Source organism: Manacus candei, unplaced genomic scaffold (assembly GCF_025592945.1).
Source record: "Manacus candei isolate 608988 ecotype Guabito, Panama unplaced genomic scaffold, ASM2559294v1 h1tg000114l, whole genome shotgun sequence".
Classification (NCBI taxonomy): Eukaryota; Metazoa; Chordata; class Aves; order Passeriformes; family Pipridae; genus Manacus; species Manacus candei.
In genome coordinates this window covers 1,104,701-1,130,734 of record NW_026138162.1, presented here as the reverse complement: position 1 = coordinate 1,130,734, position 26,034 = coordinate 1,104,701, and the positions used below count along the sequence as shown (strand labels likewise).

The 26,034-nt window shown below is 37.9% G+C and overlaps 1 protein-coding gene across 3 annotated transcripts in view; it reads right to left on the bottom strand.

The window, feature by feature from the left end:
• KITLG (KIT ligand) overlaps positions 1-25,768 on the bottom strand; it is a 57,304-nt gene extending 31,536 nt beyond the window's left edge. For all 3 annotated transcript variants that reach the window (XM_051770072.1, XM_051770070.1, XM_051770071.1), the window contains exons 1-2: positions 25,486-25,768; positions 342-455 (exon numbers count right to left, since the gene is read on the bottom strand). In XM_051770072.1, coding sequence (XP_051626032.1) covers positions 342-455; positions 25,486-25,500 — 129 coding nt within the window. In that variant the 5' untranslated portion in view covers positions 25,501-25,768. The remainder of the gene's footprint in view (positions 1-341; positions 456-25,485) is intronic.
• Between the last annotated feature and the right edge of the window lie 266 nt (positions 25,769-26,034).

The window sequence follows — 26,034 nt, the reverse complement described above, 5'->3', positions numbered from 1 at the left end:
CACAGACAATCATCTTTCATCTGCCTGGGAAACAATCTGATCTGAAAGAATGTTTGATGAAATGAAGGCTGTTGACAATTTTTATTGAAGTTTGGAGTCAGGAAACCACATGTGTACATACACTCCGTCTTGGTCAAGGTCATCTCCTCAATGAACACTGAAACTACTCTCCAATCTTCGCAAAAAAGGTTTTGTTCAAGTGACAGATGTTGATGGATTAGTTTTTCTTTTAATATGCCACTGGTTCTAATATAGATTTACTAACTTCACTTAGAAATATGTGTCATTAGACACTAATTATTGTTTAACATAAAGAATAATTTAAAATAAAAGCTACTTACCAATTTTGCAATGTCATTCACATCATCTGTGACTGGATTCCCGCAGGAACTCTGGGCTTTGACAAGAGGATTAAGTAGGAGTAGTTGAAGACAAAAGCAAGTGATAATCCAAGTCTATTTAGTAAAAAAAAAAAAAAAAAAAAAAGGAGACAAGAAATCCCAAGTAAGTAATCGCCAAATGTGAAGCAACTAGAGATTGTAGTAAGGTTTTTCATATATGAAATCTAGATGCAACAATACTCTTTATCTTTCACAAGGACATACTCATAACTTTATAATATAATCTTCATGGCATGAATCCATGGAAATGCACTTAACTGATCTTTTCTGGAAGTAACTATCTTTAGAATCTTTAAAGTAATAATGGAAAATTTGGTATCGAGCCATCAGATTACTTGCACAGGATCCTGCTTAATTTGAGTTTTTGTAAAATTTTCAGATACCAAAGAAGAGAAAGATATAAACTTTGCAATATTCTTTATCAACAAAATAAAGTTGACTAAATGCTTGTCATTCACTTGACAATGTATTTGATAAATCTGCATCTCTAATGCAATAATGGTTGATAAGGAACAAAATTATACCACACCACAGCAAGATAAAAGGAGAAAGTTCATAATCATAGCCATTTAATTTGAGTACTTAAACTGCAAGCAAACCCACAACTGGACTCTGCCCAAATACTGAGATCTCAAGCAGCACTGCAGTACATTTTTTCCAAGTGACATGCCCTGGCGTCTCAGAAGTGCCAGCTTGGCTTTGGCACTACATTCCCCTCCTAAATCCAATTAGAAACAGCAATGCAATGTACTCACACAGGCTTGCGAGACTCAGCCAGAAAAGTACCAGATAACTAGCTGTGATCCACCTGGGTGTCTCCTTGGCTACACTGCCTGAACTTCCTTGCCTTCTGTTGTTCCTTGTGCTTCACTGGTTTCCCACAGAGTCCTGTGCCAAGTTTAAGCTGCAGATCTTTATTTCCAGAATGTTAAAGCATTTAAGCTATGGATAATCAAAAGTTGCCTCAGGTTGTGAAGCTTCTTGTGCCAGCTGACTGAAGCTGTCAGCAAAAGCGGATGATGGTGTACATTTATGGCAAGTATGGAATTTGCCTGTGCAGGCTCCTCAGCCTCCATGAGGGAAGGACTGAGATCAGACTTTGCTTTTACACAAACCAAGATACATCTCAGCCCCTTCTGTTCCCTGTGACAGGTAAAAAACACCAAGTCTCTAGCCTTACCTTCATACACTATCCAACCTTTCAATTTAAGACCAAAACAAAAGAAACAGCATAGACAAACTTTCTAGGAAAACAAGAAAAAAATCACAGATTAAAAAGATTAAGTATCATTATAGTAACCTAGAGGGCCTAAGAAAGTATGATAATAAAGATCGGTCAGGAACTACATAAACTTCACAGAACAGTGCCAGGCACTTTACTTGAAAGAGCTTCAAGAGTAATCTCTCTTGTATCTCTTAAATCTTGTATCTATTCTACAAGTAAAACTGGTCATTTGCTTTCCTAGAATACAGCTTCCTGACTCATTTAGTTAAAACCACTGTGGGCTGTTGGTGGAAAAGACAATCCAGCCTCCTCTCCCTACTTCTTTCCCTGGCACTGGTGAGATGGTTTAGTCAATTATAGCAGGCAGACAACTTCCATTTTTGTCTTCCTGTAGTATTTTTCAGACAGACCAGCTTTCTGATCCAGGTAACTGAGACAGCCAAAATGCTCTGTTAAGGATGGGACAAGCCAGGACTGGCCATTACAGTGCAGCCTGCAGTCGGCTTTCCCTAAACTACCTGCAGGCATACACAGGACATACATAGAAAGAAATCAAAAATATCCCGAGCAAAGTGCACATTCAATGTGCAACATGTTTTTTGAGAATGTCTCTTGCTTCAACAAAACTAGCATTTAGAAATACTTCTATTTTAATATTTGTACAAATAATTATTGAGCATAATTCCCTGTGTGAAGAATTGAGAATAATTTACAGTCTTTCTCACAAAATCTCTGTACATCTTATGCTATGCAAAGCTTTGCATTTATACATATATGAACAATCTGAACTCTGGGGAGATTCAACAAAGATGCTGCTAGTCTCTGAAAGGATCTTTGAGAGCTCCTCGAAGTGTGTAAGAGGTCAAAGCTGTTTAAGAACTACCTTGAAGTGATCAGAGAAACACATCCCTCTCCTCATATAAGATCCAGAATCACAGAGGAAACCAAAGGGGACCTCATGTTGACAGACTATCTCTTCATTCACGATTTTTGGAACTAAATTGTTGGAAAAAGGCAAGAAGTTAATGACAACCAGTTCCAAAATTAACTACATTGCTTTCAATAATAAAAAACCCTGTAGTTCTACTTTCAGAGTTATACAGTACACTAGCAGTTACACTCAGTTGCCCTGGTGTGTTCCTTGGAAATAGAGTTTACACCAGACACTGGAAATTTCTTTATTGGGTTCCTCAATATTGACTAGTAAGTAAAGATGGGATTTGCTCTCTCACTTGTGTCACAGTCATAGGATGATGTTTAACTTAACAATCAAATAATCAAAAAGTAACAAAACTCTTTAACTAGAAATACTTTTTCACCAGATCAATTGAGCAATATTAATAAATGCAGTAGCACACTCCAAATAAAGCCAGAACTTTGATATGCATTGTAAATTTTCATACTTCTGAATCTAAAGACAGTCCATCCATGAAGCTTAAAATCACTACACATTTTATAATTATGCAAATCAATAAGAATACATTTTCCCCCTATGTAAATAACAGGATTTAAAAACATAGTAATTTTATAACTGCTATTAAAATCAAATGATTTGTAAATTTTGAAATTTGAGGTTTTTCTTGCTTATTTGCTCCCTGTGTCATCCAAAAGGAACTGAAAAATCTTCAAAATACTGCTAGTTTCAACATGTCTATTATCCAAAATCCTTTATTTATTTGCACTTACAAAATATTTATATTACACATGCCTTCAGGCGTGTTGTACGTAAAGACGGTACAGATCAAAGAGCTAAGCTATTTTTGCGTTATTTACTAATGACCAAACCTGCTGTTTGAGCAAAACTTGAATAGACTGAATTAAATCAAGGACAGAACAAAAGGGAACCTTAAACAATAGCTTTATAAATAGAGATGCCAGTTTCATACTTTACTAAGCATAAATAAAAGTTACCAACACAGCACTCACAACAGATTTCCATATATAATTACCTCTAAGTTAACATAGGATTTTTCAAAGCTGCCCTCAGGATTTAATCACACATCATATATTAGCATTACATTGAAGAACTATGGCAGACAGGAGGCAGACCCACATATCAAAGAGTCTCTTCCTATTTTTGGCTCAAAAATTATTTAATTTTTCTTAGATTCTGTAATCTCTTAAATACTGAATATTTAAGTTTGTGAAAGGGAAAAAATCATGATTAGACTGAAAAGGATAATTAAAACTGAAGACTTCCAATATACACATTTGATAATTCTGAAAATGATTTGCACTACTGCTTGTAAGTCACAATGTAGAATTTCAGGAAATAGCATTTTAGAAGCGTAGCTAGCCATTCAGTATGTTGAAGGCTATCCTTTCAGATGTAAAACAACATCCTTTCCATTTATATTCTTCATTTACCGACTGAAGTGTTGAAAAATGCTGCTGAATGAGTGATTTAGCATCTCTTTTCATAGAGTATCAAAGATACTCAATCAGCTGGTTAATGTTCAGCTAATTCCTTAAGTGGGAAGTAACAAGGGGAATACCACATTACTAAATAAGATAAATATTGGAAAGTTTGGACATTGCCAAATATCTAGTTTGTTCTGATAATGATTCTAATCACAACTAGGGAGAAATCATATAAAAAGGGAAATAATAAACGGCAAAGAGCACTAAACATAGGGAAAGGTAGTAACTACACAGATGAATGGGTTCTCCATTATAAAATTTCTTGCGTTTAAGTCATATTAGCCACAGAACTTTTCAGCCTAGTTTTCTGAGCAAATCACCCAATTAACCACAACCAAGCCACGGCTGCAGTAGGGTTAGCTGACAATGTGGAAAAACATTTAGCCTGGGTCAGGCTTCCAAATTTATTTTTCTATTTTGTTAATGCTGGGGTAGCAAAATCTCTTAATATCAGCTCATCAGAAAGTGTTTGCACGCTGCTTTGCTGAGGCACAGCTTGTGAACTTCTGCCACAGACAACATCGGTTGGTCAGTCACGGATAGCTAACAATGTTCATACTTATGCCTCAAAAAGCCTTTTGTAAGGAGATTCAGAGAAAATGAAAATAGCAAGAAAGATATTTCTCATCTTCTTTTTTAAAACCACACAGCACTGCAATGTGTAAACGCATAGTAATTCTTTCCTACGCCTACTAATCTATTTAGTTATTTAGCTGTGATAGAGATTAAATAATAAAAGTCATGGAAGAACTGTCTTTAACCAACTAAGAAATTAACTGTCAGCATGAAAAATCTTAAAATGAAAGAAGAGTATTTATACAGAATGTAATCCAATTCCCATTTTCATGGTATACAGTGATACCTTCACACCTGCAAATGACAGTGGTAACCTAATACATTTAGGCTGTGCCTAAATACTACTTAGACTAGACATTGCTCAAGTCCCCCAAGAAGTAAGTTAAGTTTGGAAAAAGAAGTCACCCACCCATGACCAATGGAAACAGTGAAGTATTTTGACAACCACATTTGGAACTGGCAGTGTCCCTACACACTCTCAAGTACCCAGAAGAGTAGTTGAAGAAATCACTGTGTTAACACTAAGTCACACACAGTTGAAGCATTAAGTCTAGTGCACATCCACTGTCCATCAAAAGACTGGCACTGGTTTCACCAAATATAATAGCCTATCAGCTAGGGTGCTCACTAACAAGGGTCAGGCCTGGGTTAAGATTCCTATAAGGTAATTCCAACTCATGGGAGTTGGACTCTTCCTCTGGTATCTACCTTCTTATTACCATAGAATCATTTAGGTCAGAAAAGACCCCTAAGATCATCAAGTCCCACCATAACCCCAGCACTGCCAAGTCCCTGCTAAACCATATCTCTAAGCGCCACATCTACACATCTACCACTGAAGCTATTTTCCTATCTATGATGGCTTTCTGGATAAAAGGGGTAAGCTAGGTGTACACTGGTATTCCCATCCCTTATTTTTTAGAACATTTATGCATTTTATACTATTAAGACAAAACACAGAAAAAAATACATGTTTACTGAACAGGTATCAGAAGGTTTATGTGTATCCTTGTCCCACACATGCGCTCCCATTGGGTACCTTAACTTCTGGAAAGCTCCCCAGTCACCATGTGAGTTTTCTTGAACAACATTTTAGCAGTACATTGAACAAAATGTTGGCTAGCTCCATTTCAGTGAGTCACTCTGCTGGGGTGAGACACCTAAAAATCTCTGGATCACACCCTACATGCTTTATTATGATTACAAAATACAGTTGCATACTTTTCTGGTGACTGATACAACTCCGTTTTTCTTAACTATGATATATAGTAGGGAGTATGATGATAAAAGTAAGCAGTGTAGTATTAGAGTAATTTATTTAGGTTCTGATTTAAACAAAGCCTATAGAAATGCTAGTCACTCTTTCTCATAGTAAGTTTTGGAGTGGTTTAGATGAGATATACTTGAACGTATATTCAGTTATTTACAAAACATATAATACTTTTCTACCCAATTCATTATATAATATCTCAAACACATAATACGAGGGTACTTCAAGGGGTAAAGGGGAAAGAAATTAGCAAGTTCTTTTTAGAAATATAAGCAGAGAAAGGTGCCATTGCTCCCTACATTCAAATGAGTTTGACAGGCAACCTGCTTTCACAGCTGTTTGATCTTTTTGTGACAATTCTGTATTTGCCTTTCCATGATTTTCCCAACCTCAGAACCTCTTTTCCCACACCTTTTCACTAACTTGCTTACCCATATGGAACTCCTAAAATGCCTAATGATAACTGACAAGAACAGGATTTTTCATCTAATTGCTCATTTGGTTGCAGAATGCTAAAGTAGCACTTGCTAGACTCTGCCAGCCACATGTGCAAAAGCAAAACCAATTGTATTCAGATCCTTGTAGACCATGTTCCTTATAAAGTACACTGTTAGTGAATTGGAAATAATTCTATTCAGGTCAATGGATAAAAGATAGTCCCAAAGCTGTTCTTGGGACTACTACAGAACTACTTTTTCAATTTTATTTTTTTTTTTTCAGCTGGAAGGAGAAACAATTCTCTAGTTCTGTCAAGTTATGCACATCTATTTCCCAAGACAGACAAATTTAGGACATATAGTCTTACAGTGCTGAGAAAATCATGAATCACACCATTCTTTCCCACCATCCAGATCTTGGGAAAACTAAGAAGCTGCTTAGACTATGTGCCAACTTCATTTCATGCAACCTCAGGCCAACTGCTATCATCCTCTACCCCTTTCAGCTCTTCTCTACAGATGCAGAAGCAGCTGGCTGCTCCAACCAGTGTGCTACTGTTGTACTTGGTGAAGTGCACCCAAACTCCTGCTGAGTTCGGTTTGTGCGTTTCAGCTGAAGCCAAGACAAACATGATAAGCAAGAAGGGCAAATTGATATAGAGTTTGCCTTGCAAATCAATGCAATCCAGGTATTTTGTAATTACATCCAGTAAACTACAAAACAGTCTTCTTAATGTATAAATTAACATTTATTTTCAATCCCTGCAAGGATACCATTGCAAAATATTTGGCTGTTCTAAAAATGTAGGCTTTGGCTCTTTAAAAATGTTATCTGATCCACAATAAGTTCTGTCCATTCTTTAATCTCACTTGACAATGAGGCAGCTTCCATGCATCCTAGATCTATCCTGGATGACAGCCAGTTAGTTTAGTTCCCAAATACTGGCAAGTGAAGTTACCAAGAGACAGGTAGTTATACATGAATGTTGCCTTTGGAACTTCTGTTAATGGCGTCCATACAAGTATTTACTGATAATAATAATCAATCAGGTGGCATTCTAGTTATGTAAAAGAACCAGGAGTTTTAAAGGACAAAAGCGTTTCAGTTGTAAAATTCCATAACAATCATCCAGGATTGCTATTGAAATTTTTAATTTTTCTATCTAATTTTAGAGTGATAAAGGCCTGTACTTACTTGTTCTGTTAACAAAAACACTGAGATTCAAAATACACGCGCAGTGAAAATAGAAATAAGCAGAAGATCAGGCTTCAGTTGACTCAACAAAACCTTCCATAAACTCCAAAGAGGAAGTTGTCTTTTTTTTTCCCTCCTGGGAACTTATTGAAGAGTTTTCTAGCATAGATCCAAAGGCATTTTTAAGTAATTGAAAGGGGAAGGCAACATAACGTACAAGATTATCTTTGCAGGGAGGACAAGCTTCTCACACTGTATAGAGACAGATGATCTGACTTCCTCAGGGAATGAAAAGACATTCTCTTAAATAAGGTACCTAATTAAAGATTGTTTCTAAAGATTTATTTCAGAGGTCTTGCATCTTTGCCAAGTTCATGCAAAAAAAGTCCACTATGCTGAATATTCTTTTGAATTATAATGAAAATATATACAAAGTAACCTTCAAGCACCAGTAAAGGAAATGGAGTAAAACTTGTTTCAGAAATTCTGCACTGGATCTTTTCCATCTGCTACAAACTACATGGAATTCAGGTTGGAAGAATTATTACACTGACAAAATAAATGAAAAAAAAAATATAATTATCAGGAAGAGCGAAAACAAGAGCCATTTTGATACTGGGTATACACTAAAACTCATGTACATGATGAAAATGTCCTCCCTGGTACTTCATTCTATTCTGTTTCTGAACACTGAATTTGTTTGATAACACCCCCAATTGGTGCTGTATCTTTATAGGGATATAAATTCAGAACTAATTTCTCTGACCTGCTTGATATGACACCTCATTACAAGAGGATAATTTCTGAACACAGATTAAAACTAGATGCCAGTATAGTCGAGACTAAGTGTGTTTCATCCACCTACCTTAATTGTATTACACCCTTACAATTACAAGCTTAGATGTGATTAAAGAATACTATTTGAATCTCTTGGATATGCCAACACCAGCATAAGCTTTGACAGTGCTGATGGGTGATAATTTTTCACATCAGTATTACACTCTATATTGTGAGACTATTAATATACTGACTTTTTACAGCTGCTGTCTACATTGGTGGTCTACCAGGGCACTCAGGGTAAGGTAAGAAACAGAGGGTATACTAATGATATAGTTAGCATCATGATAAAGATCATGGGATTCAGCACCAGCCATTTTCCTCAGTCCCTCTATCATTGTGAAGATCTTATGACCAACATCAGGCAAATGTGGCACTCTGTAGTCCATCCAGAAAAGCTCTGGCATCATCTGCTACTAAGGCAAATGATATCAGTAATATCAGGGTGATATCAGAATACAGGGCAGTCCTCCTCAACAGGCATTCAGAAGACTAGTATTCTTGGAGCATAAATCTCTTCACTGACTTTATCTGCCTCCACCCCACAGCAGATATCAGCTTTCAGAGTCACTGTGGACTTCAGGTAATTTGATAAGGTAGTGTACATTTTTAATAGGACTGGATAAAACCAAATAGAGGGGCGGAGTAAAGTGGGAGTGGAGGTAATAATCACAGAATCATTTAGGTTGGAAAAGACCTCTAAGATCATCGAGTTCAACTGTTAACCCAGCACTGCCAAGTTCACCACTAAACCATGTCTCTAAGCACCACATCTACCTGTTTTTTAAATACCTCCAGGGTTGAAGACTCCACTTTCCTGTGCAGCCTTTTCCAGTGCTTGACCATCCTTTTGGTGAAGAAATTTTTCCTAAAGTCCAATCTAAACCTCCCATGGCACAACTTGAGGTCATTTCCTCTTGTTCTATTGCTTGTTACTTACAAGAAGAGATTGACTCTCACCTGGCTACAACCTTCTTTCAGGTAGTTGTAGCAAGCGATAAGGCGTCCCCAAGCCTCCTTTTCCCCAGGCTAAACAATCCCAGCTCCCTCAGCTGATATTCACAAGACTTGTGCACTAGACCCTTCGCCAGCTCTATTGCCCTTCTCTGGACACCATCCAGCACCTAAATGTCTTTCTTGTAGTAAGGGGTCTAGAACTGAACACAGGGTTCGAGGTGAATCTTTTAGAAACTGTCCCAGACCTTCACTGTTCTGATGGTTAAAAGCTTTGTGCTACCCAGTCTAAGTGTATGGCAGTGGTTTATATCAATGTGTTCTTGTGGCAACGCTGCTCCTTTGCTTATATATTTTTACTTCCATCTTTCTGGTTTGTTCTCTTCATGCACTTGTGAAGATCAACCCTACTATCTAAGTCTTTCTTAAGCATAATTAAAAAGTCTATTTAACTTTTGTTGCTTCATGACACAAAAGCAGCATAAACACCTTCCCCCCCCAAAAAAAAAAAACTCATGGAAAATAAACAAAACATTCTCTTTCTCTTACCTCTTCTCAGATTACAAATTGTACTTATTTATTCTCTGCAATACCTTAGTTTCACAGGCTCTTCTCTCTCCACTACAGCAAATGTAAATAGAGGATTACCCTAAGCCTTTACTGAGCATTGTTGCAATTGTCACAATGGATGCAGTATCCAGTCAAGTGGTTGCTTTCTAAAGTGAAGATGAGTAAATCAACAGTAAGTCAAGTAACCTTTATATGGGATCCCTCCTCATTATTCAGAGCAGTTTCTCCCATTGATAAGTAACTGCTGACATAAAAGGCATTCCAAATTTACTTTCACAAAGGCTGGCTTCTTTGGATATATTCCCGACAGTAGCACCTGCATCAATTTAAAAAGGTTCAAAACAGGAAATGAGAAGTTTTCACTCTGATCCCCCAAAACCTCGGCTGATAAATTTCAAATTCTGATGTAACATGTATGTTGGTGAGGGAAGTGATTTTGTATTGTGAAGAGCATCATGGTCTCATCCCAGATGGCAACTAACCACTACACAGCTGCTCATTCACTCTTCCTCTCCAGCAGGATCAGGGAGAGAATTGAAAGAGTAAAAGTGAGAAAACTCATTGGTTCAGATATAAATAGTTTAATGGGACAGAAAAAGTAGAAAATAATAATGGTAACAATAGTAATAAAATAATTAGAATATACAAAACAAGTGATCCACAATGCAATTGCTCACGACCTACTGACCAGCCAGTTACCAAGCAGCGGTTGCCCTTAGCCAGCTTTCCCCCCCAGTTTATATGGTAGCTTACCATGTGGCACAGAATATCCCTTTGACTAGTATGGATCAGCTGTCCTGGCCATGTGCTCTCCCAGCTTCTTGTGCCCTTCCAGCCTTCTTGCTGGCAGGGCATGAGAAACTGAAAAGTCCTTGACTTCGGGTAAGCACTACTTAGCAACAACTAAAATCATCAGCATGTTGTCAACATTATTCCCATACTAAATCCAAAACACAACACTATACCAGCTACTGGGAAGAAAATTAACTATATCCCAGCTGAAACCATGACAAAGAGGTGTAAAACCCCCCCCAAAAAAACAAATAGATATTTAGCCAGGCTTGTGGTCAAAAAGTTTTCAACACCAACTATAACATCCATGAAAGAAGGTCATTCTGCTTTTCCACTGCTTTAAATCTTGGATCTTTCAGGAAATACTTAAGAGATATTTTGAGTTTCCTTCTATCATCAGTAGTGACACCTAAAATTTTGAACATAAGTAATAAAAGCTGTTAGTAGTTCTTTTAGAATTCAAAACATACTTTTACAAGTACTACTCCAAACATAAACGATTACCTTGGGGCATGTAACAGGGATGAAAAGGATTTTGCACACACTGATCTACTCTAGGAAAAGGGAATGCCATTACATAACTCAGTTGCAAAAATGGGGTCAGGTTATGGTATTCCATAGTGAAGCCTGAGTTTCTGCTCCTTCTCACTAATTTTCATTTCCCTGAGAAATTTACTATATTCCACATAATGTCTAATAATGATGTGCTATTCATGATTTAGAAACATGGTTTTACAGATTTAATGCAATGTTTTACAAGTATCTTGTAAATGCTAAGTCAATAGAAGACAGAAGACCTAGTATGTGCCATAAGAGAATGAATGAGGAAACCTCAGCATAACAGTGCCTCATTTATTGGAATCAGTTTGAGTTTTAAGATAAATACATAACCCTTTCCACACCATGTTCTGTTTCCAACAACATGTGTTGTTAGGCAATGAAGTCAGCTTCTGGCCCCATAAACAACCACTGCAGACATTTTAACAATAATCTATAGTCAATTTTTACAAAAACTGCAAAAAGTTTCAGGAAGACAATTTGTCAGTGGAAAAGATTACAAGCACCTACAGGAAACCTGCTTAAAAGCCAGTATACTGAAAACTAACAAAAGTGAAAAATGAAACCTGCATCTCCTGACTTTGGTGCTAAGTTTTCATCTTCTTTCATCAGGAGATACAAGAAAATCACTGAAGACTTTCAACATGTTGAATTCATTTGTCACAACAAAAATTCAGTTCTTTGTACATAGCATTTCTTAGTACAGTAGTTAGCTAATTAGTAGCTAGCATAACATCTGTTAGGTTATTTCTCTAGGAAATTTGTAAATTTAAACCTTACCACTCAAAAACTTGGAGCCCATGATTCCATATTTGTCAATAATCAAATAAAGTTTCATTGAGCCCCTTAGAAACAACATTGCTAGGCTTAGATTCTCCCTAAACCTATTTAAAAGGATATATTTTTGAGGTTTCACTAGATACTCCTTTTGTACTTCGTATCACTGTACCTGGTCAGCTGAGCTAGACATACTAGCAGTGCTCCAAGAGATGTTTGTGAGAATCATGCAAGTTTATCTCATCTATTTCCAAATAACACAGAGTAAAAGAAAATCAGATTTGAAATATTTTCTGATTGGGGGGAAAAAAACAAACAAAAAAGACCACAACTTTTTCAAGATCCTGATTTCAACTCAATTCTCTCATATTTTTTTATGAAGGCTACCCAGTAAATAATTTTACTTCCAAAAATGCTCTAAGCTCTCAGACAGCATTTTATTTCCTATATAATTTGAATTGTATGTTTCCCTATACATACCCAAAACCAAAGTGAACGATTTAGCTTTAAGGTTAAAGGATAGCACAATCTTACATTTACATTGTTATTAGAAAATAGTACATTAAGAATGGATCTACATTTCTTTGTGAAAAGAATATTTATCCAAAGTGATGGACCAATGGATGAGATTAATCTCAAATGCCTTGAAGTTTGTGGGACTGCTGACAAATCAGGTAAGTGACACATCAAATTAGAAACTAATCTTCAAAACATTTAAGTATGCTTGCAAGACAATGGAAGCACTGGGTAGCCAATAAGCCATTTACCTCAGCAAGCTGGAATTACAAACACATTTTTCCTTGTCTTAATTATGCTCATATATGAGTAAGAAAAAAAATCTACTATATTTTTTTCAAGTTTTTTATCTAAACTGAAAATATTTTCACATGGTAAAAATGTCCTTGTTTTTCAATATTTACTAAAATGTATCATGCCATTGTTAATTTTAAAAGTTCTTTCTGAAATTATTTTCCTGAGTCATATGTGGGGGGTTTTTTGTTTTGTTTTGTTGTTTGCTTTTTGTTGTTGTTTTTGTTTGTTTGTTTGTTTTAAGAAAGCCAATTGTAAGAACAGCCATTTTAGGAATTTCAACCCACATGTAATGTTCTTTTTTCCAGGACAATGTAAGTTGAAGATGGTAAAAAATGTGATGGGGGACTCATCAAAATACTTCCTTTAACACAAAAAGCCAATGACTGCATTACTGCATCAGAAACTCAAGTATATTTTTGAATCCTATGTACCCCTAAAAGGGGACAACAGACTTTTAAGTGCTTTTTCCTGTTGATACTGAAGTGCTGTACAAGAGTATCTTTCAGGGATAGTATGTGGAAACTCCACTGTTTTTCGATGATTAGAGCTATGCAACATGACAATTTTGCAGAAAATTTTGAGTTCTCACCATTCATAGTCACATGCTAAAAGAACGATCTTTCAGTATAAATGTCTCAGCTGTCATTATTTTCACATGTAATTTGAGTTCAGCTACAATACATCTTAAAGTGTTTTCCTTTTCTCAAAGCTAAGGGCTGAATTGTTACAGATGGTAATTTTGGCAGATGGTTGTATATAAAACTGAGTTTATAATTAGGCCAAATCTGACTAGTACAATTAAGGCAATGACGATTTGGAAAATAAGAAGTGTCAGATTGGTACATGATCGGTCTGGTGGCCAACAAAATCTGAAGAAAGTTGATCATTGACATTTACAGAACATATTGCCCATACGAAAATTTCTTCCTAATCACATGAATTAGAAGATAAACAACCTTTCAAGCTCAGAGTGTAAACTCAAGTAACCATGGCTTTTTACCTACTTAAGTGTATAATCCCTTTTTCTTCACTTGAGGTTAATGAGATGGTCTGAAGCAACCTAACATCTTCCTGCTGCTGAGAGAGGGTTCTCAGCATCTCCTTCTCCACAGCTTCCCTCCCTCTGACATTCACCCAACCCCTAAGCAAGTCAGTAAATTCAAAGACAGTGACTAGCCAATTCAGCTCAGAGACAAAAATTAATCCCTGAGGAATGAGGGGAGAAGGAAATGAAATGTGCAACGATGAGAATACTAGGACTACCCTTTTTGCTGGAAGCGACCCCCAGGCTCAGTTTAACATATATGAAGCTTCATTTCAAATCTTATTATATCTAGTGTCAAAAACCTTTCCAGAGTAGTAATTGTGGGTGAAGGTTGCCCTTTTCAGCACCTTCTGATTTTCATCTGCGTTAAATATTTATTTGTTCTTGCACCAAGTAATATCCAACCATCATTCTCTCTACTTCTTGCATATCATTCAGTAGTTTCCTGCCATCAACTTTCAGTCCCCTTCAAATGCAAATTGTTCCCACATAATACTTTTGCTTATTTTTGGACCCCTATTTCTGTTATGCCCTTTTTTTCCAATGAGGAAAACAGAACTTCTTCCAGGGTCGTTGATGATTACCATCATAAAAGCATTCCCCTTTCAAATTTCTTCCTGTTCCTACTGCATTCCATTGTGTTGGCTGATTTGTTCTACTATGGGTACAACACAGGGATTTTTCACTCATTTTTCCTGACCAAGCATTGCTACAGGAACATTTAAAAAGAGCTTGTAAGTAGCTTTTATAACTATTTGAAACTGCCATTATTAATGTAGTTACAATTAGTTCAAAACATTCCTTCCAAAATGCATCCCCTTGCTCTTCAACACAAAGAACTCCATTTGCCATCATGCCATCTGTTCTCCTATCTTCTCTAAACCTTAACAGAGTTCCTCAGAATCTCTTTTAGTTTCAATTAACCTGAGTAACTTATGTAGCTTGCACATATTGTCATCAATCTGTGAACCCTCTTACCAGATTGAACTATATGAGGTTAGTAACAATTAGAGAATATTACCTCTTAGGTTTTTGCCATGTTACAAATTAATGACTTATTCCTACACTTTGCTTTCTGTCCTAAGTAGTTTTTTCCTCAAACTGTTATGATAAGGGAGAAACAGTATGGGGCTACTTAGGATTTTCTTCTTAGATCTTTATTAAAAAAAAAAAATCTAAATAAGTAATTTCAATTCTTTCTTCTTATGCATCCATTTTGATATACAAAGACTTTACTGTATTGAAAATGTTTCTTTTACAGGAACTGGGTTTTTCTACTCCTTTCATTGAACTCTGTTAATATAGAGTTCCCATCATCTTTCTACCAAGGTTGATGATTTAAATACAGCAAGATCTGCTGACAACACAACAGTAGAGGCAAGCTGGTAAGAAAAATTAAACATATTCATTCACTCTAAAGACAAGAACTAAGAGTTAATGTGTTAAGAGTTACTATATACATAAGAAAATTTAAAAAATATAAAAACACCTATATTTATGAAGTTAGAAACACCTTGCCTTTACTCTAAATTTAACCCGATGTATAATCCCAATTTATAATTTATATCCTCCTCCAAACTTTAGACCTGTTCACATAAATTGTATTTTTAACATCCTGGGGGTTTGTGAGTGGGTTTAGGGTGTTTCTTTGGGTGGTTTTTAGTTTGTTTTTGGTTTTGATTGGGATTTGTATCGGCTGACAACTACAAACTCCATCAAAGCGTTTCTGGTATTGGTGTTTCCCCATAATCTCCTACGTTTCCAGGAAGAGCAGGCACATTCCATGATATATACCAACATGCAAGTGCTCTCAGCTTACAGCAGAGAGACACAGGATATATCCCAGCTATCTTTGTCATCGTGGAATTGTGACCACAGAATTAATATCAATGTAATTCAAATGCTGTCTGGATGTTTTTGCTTGAGTTATGCTAACTAGAGAGAACTGTAAATATCTAATCTTAAACCTGAATCTCCACCTGTGGTTTTCCTTAAAAAACACAGAAATTGTGGGATAAACATTCTGAAAGAAGTTGAGTCACTCAGTTTGCAGCTTGGTATGACTATGAAGATGCAGCTATAACTGGAAAAAAAATAATCTGAGAAAAAAAAAGCTCTCCAAGTCTGTACAGTTTTGAAGAAATATAAATGCCTATTAGATACACATGCCTATAAAATATAATTCCATTAAACCAGTATCACAGTTAAATACACTGAATCAAAATGTTAGGTATCCTCACAGCATCTGCAATAATACAACAGAATGCAACATCTTGAAAAGACTGCTATTTTACTTTAATTTTACTGATAATTTTCATAGGGGTTACTTATTAAAAAAATAGGGTTGTAAATCATGTGTAGTGTGATTACACCCTATAGAGCTTTACATTTCATCAAAAGTATTCACGTGAATTAGAACATGCAGTTGTCAGTAGCAAAATTATTCTGGTACATTTCAACAGCATCCTTGTTACAGATGCACTGATAGAGAAACTCATACAAATATCAACACAGTATGACATGATTTCTTAGATTATTTTTACACCTAGTTCTCAAATGTTTCCTAGGATCACTCTTATTAAAGAACACACATTAAGTTGCCTGGCCTATTATAAAATTTTTTTGCTTCCTTAATTAGGAAAAGAAAATATCAAAGTCACAGAAAATATAACCCATCATCAAAAAGATTCATGTAAATCTCCACAGGACATATACTTTTTAATGTATAAACTCTAAAATTCCAGTAAGACTAGTATTTTCATAACTGATGCCATTTCTTAGCAAGATTACTTGAGTGATATTTGTCAACTTGTACAGAAAAAAAATTCTTCACAATTTTGTAGGAATTGTGCCATTTACTTTGAAAAAAGTAATGGAGTATGCATTCTGAGAAGACGACTATCATAGTGAATAAAGCCAAAAAGAATATAATTGTTTGATAATTAGCACTTCAAACAGATACCAGTTCGACAGTAACTGAAATAATGTTCTTGAATGCAATGGACTTGTTTCAACAGAAATAAACTAGATTTTAGTAGGATAAAATAGATTAACTTCACATATGTCACCATTTGTAAATGTCAATAACATCACATTAAAGTGGAAAGTGACCAAGAGTACTGCAGACAATCTGACTATTACTGGCAAATGTCTAGTTGATCCTTAAAACACGTGTGTGAGAAGAGAAAAAGAAGAAAGACAGGAAATTCATTTCAGTTGATTGAAAGAACTTTTTAGGCCAGAATTTTTTAAAGGTCAAATGAAATCACCGAATCAGGTATTTCTGACTTGGTTAGGTAACAAAGTTGTGAGATACAGCGTAAAGCAATAACAATTACTTCTAAAAGGGTTTCCTTTGGTCTCAATAAGTATCTGACTTAAAAAAAAAAAGGGAGGGACAAAAATTTTCTTAATATATTAAGAAAATTACTGACTTTACAGAGTAAAAGGTATTGTCACTTCTAGAAATGGCAGACCAATATTTCAGAGGGCTCCTCCAAACTGTAGTAATAGCTGGTGAGCGTCATAATGCAAAAATGCAACACATCCCACAGAACAGTGGATTCATTCTAATCCTGAGACACTTTGCTTTTAAAGATGAGACAAAATACAATAACAACAGGTTATTCAGAGGACTAATATTTAAAGTGGGCCTCAAAAAGGTAATGGGAAATAAAAATGGCCACTGGATAGACTCCTATGAAAATATGCAGAGAACATTCAGTGGAGATGAAGCTTAAACTGCATGGGAGAAAAGATGATGATATACACACCTTCAGTATTTTAGATGCTAGAAGTGCTGAAGTTTATAAGAGGTGAGAATGCTGACTTAAACACAGTGGAGGCCAGGAAAGGTGCACAAAGAAACAAAGTTAGTTTTTTATCCTAAGGGGGAGAGGAGAGAAGCTTGCAGGATAACCAAGTATCCTGTTTAGTAGCCTGAAACAAGGGCTTTCACTGCGCAGTGTTATGCTACTAGTGGAACAAATACCGAAGAAATATATCTAAAGTTTAGAACAGTCTACAGTTATGGCCAGAATTTTTAGAGACTGTGTGGCAAATCTAGCACACATTCTTTGCCAGGGATTATAATACAGAAGATCAAAGCAGCTTCAGTGACAGTATTTAAGGTTACGGTTTACAAGAAAGGTTTGTGTTTCCTTGAAAATGAAGCAATACACCTCAGAACCATTTAAACTAGTGTCAGCTACAGTGCCGATAGTTATTGTTGTTAGAATGCAAATGCAATCCACACATTGTTGAACCACAGTAACTTGAAAAAGACAGCAATTGTGAATACTGGATATATTTTTTTCCTCCTTTTTAAAATAACCATCAAAAAGCTCTGTTTATTCAGGAACATATTTTTTAATCCAAATGAAATATGGTGCCAAGCAGTGTTATACAAGCTTCCTAATTTTGTTTGGCTGACTAATGTTCCTATTCCTGCGTGCTTCAAAGTAGTAAAAGAAAAACAAATCTCAGGAAGATCTGACATTCAGATCTATATCACTTTAAAGACATAATGCATAATATTGTCTGCTTGCCATTTAACGCAAAAGACAAATTTTGCTGAGTTCACTTAATAACAAGTAAATGGAGGCTGGAAATTAGAGGGCTGGAACTTAGGACTTCTTTACAATAGACTATTAGCATGTTTAAATTTCAATCTCCCTAAATTTCTAAGTACTTCTTTTCATTTAGTGAATTATTTTGCATAAATACAGCATATTATTAATTTAAATGCATCATGTCTGACTCCTTAGGGTCATACTTCAGTTAGACCACAAAAGTCAGCACCTTGATATCTTACTCCCATTTTATACACCATTATGAAATCTCCATAAAGAGACAGGAATTTTTTTGGATCAACATGAAATGGAGGAAGAAACTTCCCTACACACTTTAAAACTTCTACATTTACAAGCACTGTACAACAAAAAACATTACAATATTTATTGTTTTATATTAATATTATACATTAATATACTACAGTTTATTTATATATCATATTAACTTTTTTTTAAACAAACTTTTTATATCATGGTATTACTCCATATTTTCAGTACGTGCTGTATACACATCATTAAGTTCATTCTTTTTTCCAGAAGCAACTCTAACAAAAAAAGTTGCTGCATGGTTTGCAGAGTTCATTTTCTGTTTTAAACAGAGATAGATTGTCAGGACATGCACAGCTTACTTTCACAGTCTGACTTATACTGCCTGAATAACTTTTTCCCAGAAGTAATTAGAAGTCATGTGTTCCTAAATAGACCAAAGAATCCATCCAGCAATGATGTATCATGCTGCAAACACAAATGGAAGACATACCTTGGTCTGTTCCTATCAAGGAAGTGCAAGATAGTGAGAAAAATTACAAAATAGTGTCATTCATTTAGGAGGAAAGACACTGGAAGATTATCAGTACCACTAATCCTGACTACACTGAGCAGAGAGATTCCAGACACAGCAAATGCAGAATGTAGGTCCACAATAAATACACTCATATTCTTAACATATTTCTAAAACTATACTTAGGGTGCTTCTAAAGCCATACTTACGGTGCTTCTTAAAGTATATCTAAAGAGATGATAAAGGTAATTGGACTAAACTTATCCCTGGCCTTAACTGGCAGTGAACTGATATCCCTGGATCTGATGTTAACAGAACAAATGGAAAGCAGAGGGTCCACTAAATAAGGTGGTGGATGAGGGTTTACTGTCACTGAGACAGTTAAGGTGATTGCATTGAAGCCAGGTTCAGTCACAGAGGACTGGCAAAGCTACATGAACAGACAGGACCAACAGACTGATATTTTCAGACTGACTTGAAAATGCTTAAATCTTTCTGAATGGAGGTTCAGAGGGTGGCATGATTCACAATCTGTGAATTTGGACTTGTTGTCTGAAATACAGTCCCCTCCCCCACATTCCTAGCTCATATGTAAGCCACCCTCAAGACTGAACAAATAAACCTTCAACATAACAGCTTCAACAAGACAAACTAGATAGTAGAACCTTCCCAGAGACCTAAGAGGCTACTCAAGAAAAGATGTGAACCTGTCTCACTTCAGTGAGTATGCCCATGTAAATTCTTCTAGATTAGCTTTTTTCTGTCCATATTGAATCAAGGTTGTTCGCAAACCCAGAGGTGATCTCCGTACACTCATCCTATTGTGACAGTGCAGCCTAAACCTACAGGCTTTGCAGAGCATCAGTCTAAGCTAAAATGTGTAGCCCACTCCTGTCCCAACTCCAAGACTGCTAGCACTCCCCCCTCTCTGACTTCCTAGCTCTGCTGCCCAAAATCAGTGAAAAGCCAGTGAAGGTAGAATAGTACTGAGATACCCAGCTGGACTCCTAGAAATGCTTCACTGGAACATTAAGAAATACAGTGTGAATGACTGTTATACAGGCAGGAGAATGGGTAGCTTTTGTGTCTTGGGTTAAATATGATCTTGAGGGTCCTGAACCAGATCTTCTCCATCCAGTGGGTTTTACAGCAAAAAATGGAGAAAAGTAACCAAATACTGCAGTCCCTGTATGCTTACAAGTGTTCTTTAGCAGCAGAGAAAGTTTAGTGCTAGGAAATAAGTAAAAGTTGGGTCTACAGAAGACCTGCTTGAGAGATCCTTCCAGGAGCACTGGCCACAGTGAAATAGTGATCAGCTATTGCGCCTGCAAGGGAGGAGCCTGCATTTGATCCCCCAAGCCTGCACCAGTTGGTCTTACTTTTAATGTCACTTCAAGTGGTGATGAAATAGTTGGAAGCTCAGGATTTACCCACTTTGCAAAACAGTGTGCTCCAAAGCACGGTTGCAAAGCTGTGAGAACCACAAGGGCCTTCTTCAGGCAATACCTGCAGTGACATCTTAGACCTGATGCTATTTTCACCTTGCACTCAAAATTAGGTCTGGTCCACACAGCAACAATAATGGTAAAATGCATATAGAGCAGAAAACTCCTAATCAGATTTAAAATCATTACCACATCCACCTACCTTGTATAATTTAAACATGGTTTAAACTGAAACAGCAACCAATTGTTCACTCAGTTGTTATTAGATAACAATAGGAAATTAGATGACAATTTATTTCCTATATTAATGTGATCCAAAGTGTTCATTAATCTGAATTCCTAAAATGGCTTGTATTTAGACATACAGTAGAAATAATGTCTTCATTAGTATATCTACTGTCATCGACCTCTTGATATTATGGATGCTACTAGCTTGAATCGAATAAAATACTTAACACTATTTTTGTTTTCTCATCTTTTCCTTTACATACTAATAGATGTCTGATACTATTTACATTTGTCAATAAGTAAAACCATCCAGCAAAGAAGTTTGTATTTCATGTGCTCCCTGCAGTCAGTTATTTCAGCACTGGCAATATTTACAAAAGTTGGGTTTGCAGGTTTACATTTGACTGGGTAGGCAATACAAGCACGGGACAAACAACAAAATTAAAGAGAAGTGTTACCCTTCTCCACTCACCTTACATTTGTCCATCTCCTTTTCCCACAAACACATGAAGAAAAAAACAACCAACAAGTTAAAAAAAAAAAAAAAAAGCAGATCTACAGTGTTTAAAAGGCTGACTAACCTCAGGTTTGGGCGAAAACAAGCACTTTCGTTTTCATGTCAGCTACCACAACACTCAAATGGAATTCCGTAGAGAGATTTTTCCTGCCTTGCTTCAAATAAATGGGTGTTGTGTTTATATACTGCATACTGAGCATTGCCCATCCAAAGCCAAGGGCTGTATCTTGCCAACTCTTAACTTTTGTACAATATGGCAATTACATGAGCCAGCATACCATTAAATCACACAACAAAGCTTGGAGAATGACACTGCCAGCTTACAGAACTGTACCTAAGGACTAACATTCAGTGCATAAAAGGAGAAACTAGATTTCAGTGCAATGGCAGAACTGGGTCAGTGGCCTCAGTTTAGATTACAAAGCCAAGTGCCAAATAGTTCACAAAGATAAAAACTTGCAGGCCCACAATACAAGCAGGTGAAGAAAAAAAATAAATAAAAAGATCACTAAACATGCCTTACAAAATGCTCCCCCCCTTGAGTCTTCCAGGTCAGCTGCTGTTTATTCCCCATATGACTCTTTATTCCAGGATGTTCCTTCCAGCTGCAGTACTCACAAACTGGTATCCCTTAAGCAGAGTCAAAATAAAGGGATCAGAGGAGACATAGCCCATTGCTCAATGTGAATAGCACAACATCTTTCTGGCTCCAGCAAATTCTCTTTTTCTATCTAATGAGCAGCAGATCTATACCCATCATGAGCTCCAAATGTCTTCCAGTGCCTAATGTTCAGGGTTTTTTCGCAGAATGAGCAAGAAAGATTGGTGATCAGAGTACGCTATTTCCCCTAAAAGCAAGCTCACACCAAGGTATCAGGTATCTACTTTGCGTTTCTGATTTAGCCTGTTCATATGAAACTGGAAGGGGCAATTTGTGTCTAATTCTTTTTCCAGGTACTGGTCCAAAATAATTTCTACACAGGCTTCCACCTCAGTGACATAAGCATACTGCAGACAAGACAGCCTAAGAACAACTAGCAATAATGTGCACGTTCAGAGGTAAAAAGTTGAGCTGAGATCAAAGATGTTTTTAATACTGATGTTTCTAAGAGGATGTGCATCTAAGTCACTGCAGATCAAGTGCCTGAACCATGTATCTGTGATACCTTAACATCAGCAGCCTTCAGAGCTACCCCATAGGTGACCCCTCTTTGCAGCATATTTCTTAGTAACTTAATCCTATTTAGATTTTCTTCAAATCAAACAATGAACAAGCAAATCAGAAAACTGCTACACCTTTTTGCAAGATCATATCACACTAGCATCACTCATCCTGTTTTATACAAAATGTAAAAGACTGTACAGACATCAATGATATTTTATTTTTTTTTAATATTAACATGCAAAAGGACATAAACTCACTTCTGACAATAGTTTTAATTACTAAGTATATAAGCCTGCAAATCCTCTCATCCGAGTAATCCTTCAATAAGATTAATTCATGGAAATAGCTCCATTGAAAAAGGATTTGTATGACTAGACCCTAAATGCTTAATCACATTTTTAAAGACATTACGACTTTAAAAAAAAAAAAAAATCCAGGTGTTGGTATGTTTAAAACAGGGGGATTATATGTCTATCAAATTACATCGTTTCAAAAACATCACTTCTAGAACTGACACTTGGGGAACATGCTTCTGCAGTTCAGTGGTTTCTCAGGTTAAGACTGATTTAAACAAAGGGACCAACCTGCTCACTTTGAGTCTAGCATTCAGCACAACTTTTCTTTCAGCACTTTCATTGCACTGATGTATGACTCAGCTACTCCTTCAGCTGCACTAGTTATATATTGTCCCTGTGCAACATTACCTTAAACATCAGAATCTCTGAGTTATTTTAAGCACTATCCAGTCATTACCAAGTCTTTTCAAGACTCAGTGATGTTGTGGTTTTTGCTTTCTGTACTATGTCTATTGCAGAATATTTTACTATAAGAAATATTAACTTCTTTCCTGGCTTTCCAGTCCTGTTCTTTTCACTATGTCAATTACGAGTCTAGGCAATGACCCAAGTAGCCACAGGACAGCAAATAGATTAAGATTTACTTTAATGTGTCGAGTGCCCCCATGTGCTTAAGTCTACCTTCTTGTACCTGCTTCACTTGCTCTCTCTCTTTGCATAGGGTCTTCATGATTTTAATGGAAAGTCTTCTTGAAGTATCTCCTGCTCTGATCCCCTAGGAACGATTAATGGTTTGGTATCACATTTGTTTGCTAATCCTTAAAATATAGAAAATAACCCTTTGGAGAAGTAGGAGTCTGTCACTGCATCCAAAAAGCAGGAAGTGTAACTGCTTGAAGGCTGACAGATGCTTCACCACCATGACAAGAAACTGTTCCGTAGGCTACGGTTTGTGAGCCCCTGAGTCAAGCCATATGGTCCTGAACGCCAAGACTGCCTCTCTTTCCCAGTTTATTGGGAGAGAGGGATTGTTCCTGCTTTGCTCTAAATTTGCGGAAGTACTCCATTAATTTTTAAAAGTTTACAGTTTGAATATAATAAAACACTTGACTGCTTGCACTCATAAATCTTCATTCATTTGCTGAACATTTTTTCTTCATGAAAGAAACAGCCCTACTTCTACGCTTCCATGGGTTAGGATAAAAATCTTTTGACTTTATTGCTATCCATTCCAATATTAAATGAATGCATATAACTAAACACACATAAACATGGCTCTCAGACTTTAAGAGGCCCTTCACAATTAATAATCTATTCGGCGTATTTAAATACACTTATATATAGGGTCTGAAACAACAGCTTTGAGGTACAAGGCATCTTTAGTAATCTAGTGGGAATAATAGCAATGGATATACACTGCTAAAAATCAGAGCTGATAATTTAAGATAAAACCCCACTGTACTTCAGCATCACAAAAATTAAGTCTTCAGGTTATAACTCCTTAAACATGGGTACATTCTCCAGTGCTTTGGCCAGCTGAGATTTAAATATTTCAGAAAGTGACTATTTCTAATTCCTGTCGTCTCTTGATAAATTATTTAACTGCCCAAAATACTTCAGTAAGGTCTTTTACTTTCTTTTAAAATATGTTTTATGTCTTTTCCAATGACTGCATGCTGAGGTGTCTTCAGGCTACTGGTGTGTAGGCGACCCAGCAGTTGTCAAGAAACAGACGGAAGCAAAAAGTATCTTGCTTCTAACCAAGAAGAAAAGGGGGAGGCAGAAACCCCCAGCGCGGAGGCAGCGGTGTGCGTGTCCATGCATTGTTCTCTCCCGGAGCAGTCCTGGCTCTCGCTGGAGTTTACCAGGATTGAGGGTATCAGCACCTTGCAAAGACCAGCCTTAAACTTTCTCCCTTTAGAGTTTCCCTGAGCTGCTTCTTGTTACAATTTTCCACTCGTGTCTGTCTCTATCCTTCTTTCTAAAAAACGCACAGCATAGCAACTGAAATCTCTACAGAACCTGGAGAAATAATGGCAGGGGCCGACGCCGAGGCACTGAGCGGCACTTTCCGGCGGGATGCGGGAGGGCGAGGGGCGGAATGCCGGGGTTCCCACGACACCCACCCGGCGCCGCACGCTGGGGCAGCGTGCGGGGAGACAGACACCGAACACCGCAGCCACGGCGCTGCTGCCCCCGATTTCGTGTTCTCGCACTCGCACGGGTAACACAGACAACTGATTTATTACGGCAATTTTTCCCACTGCCTTCCGAGGTCTCCCAAGTCTCGGCAGACGGTTCGGCCGCTTGCTACAACTTTTCCACAGGCTGCGGGCGCCGAGGGCAAGACAGAGTGATAATTCTTTTCTCCCCCCCAGCTCACTCCCCCAAACCGCTCACCCACTGCAGCGGTTCTCACCTCGGCGCCCCTCACCTCTCGGGCAGCCCGGGAGCCACAGCCCCCACCGACCCCCGCGGACGCGCACTCTCTACGGGTCGGCTGCCCCGGGTCGAGCGGCCCCTCCGCCCCAGCCGCCCCCGGCCCCGCTCCGCCGCGGGGCAGGTGGGTGTCCCCAGTCTCCCCCCGCCGCCGAAGCCTGGCCGCACTCACTTGTGCCTTCTTCATAAGGAATGGCAGCGCTGCAGTCCAGCCCAGCCGGCCGTGTGCAAACTCCCTTCAGCGGAACTGTAGCTCCAGCATAATGCAGCAGCCGATAGTCCACGCATTGGGGTTGCCCACGGCGAGCCCCGCGCTGCCTCCGCCTGTCCCGCCGCCGCTCTCCGCGCCCCGCTGCGCCCCCTCCCCACGACCTGAGCGTCTGCGCTGACTGAAAGCGCAATCGGACCCCGGCCAGGTCTTTTATATCTCCGATCTGCCTCCGGCAGCGGTGGCGGCGGCGGCAGCCCAGGCAGGACACGCCTTTCCCCACCCTCCCTCCCTCTCTCCCTACCGGAGGACCGGGAGGCCAGGCAGACCCTGCGGGGCGGGGGAACCCGAGTTAACTTGGGCGAAGTTGGAGGCAGGAACAAGCCGAGCCTGCCCCTTGCCAGCGCCCGAGGGGAGTGGGGTCGCGGGCGGGCCGCCACGGGTAGCGGCGGGCTGGGATGCGGGGAGGGCGGGGAGCGTGCGGGGCGGGGAGCGCCGGGTACGGGCCCCGCG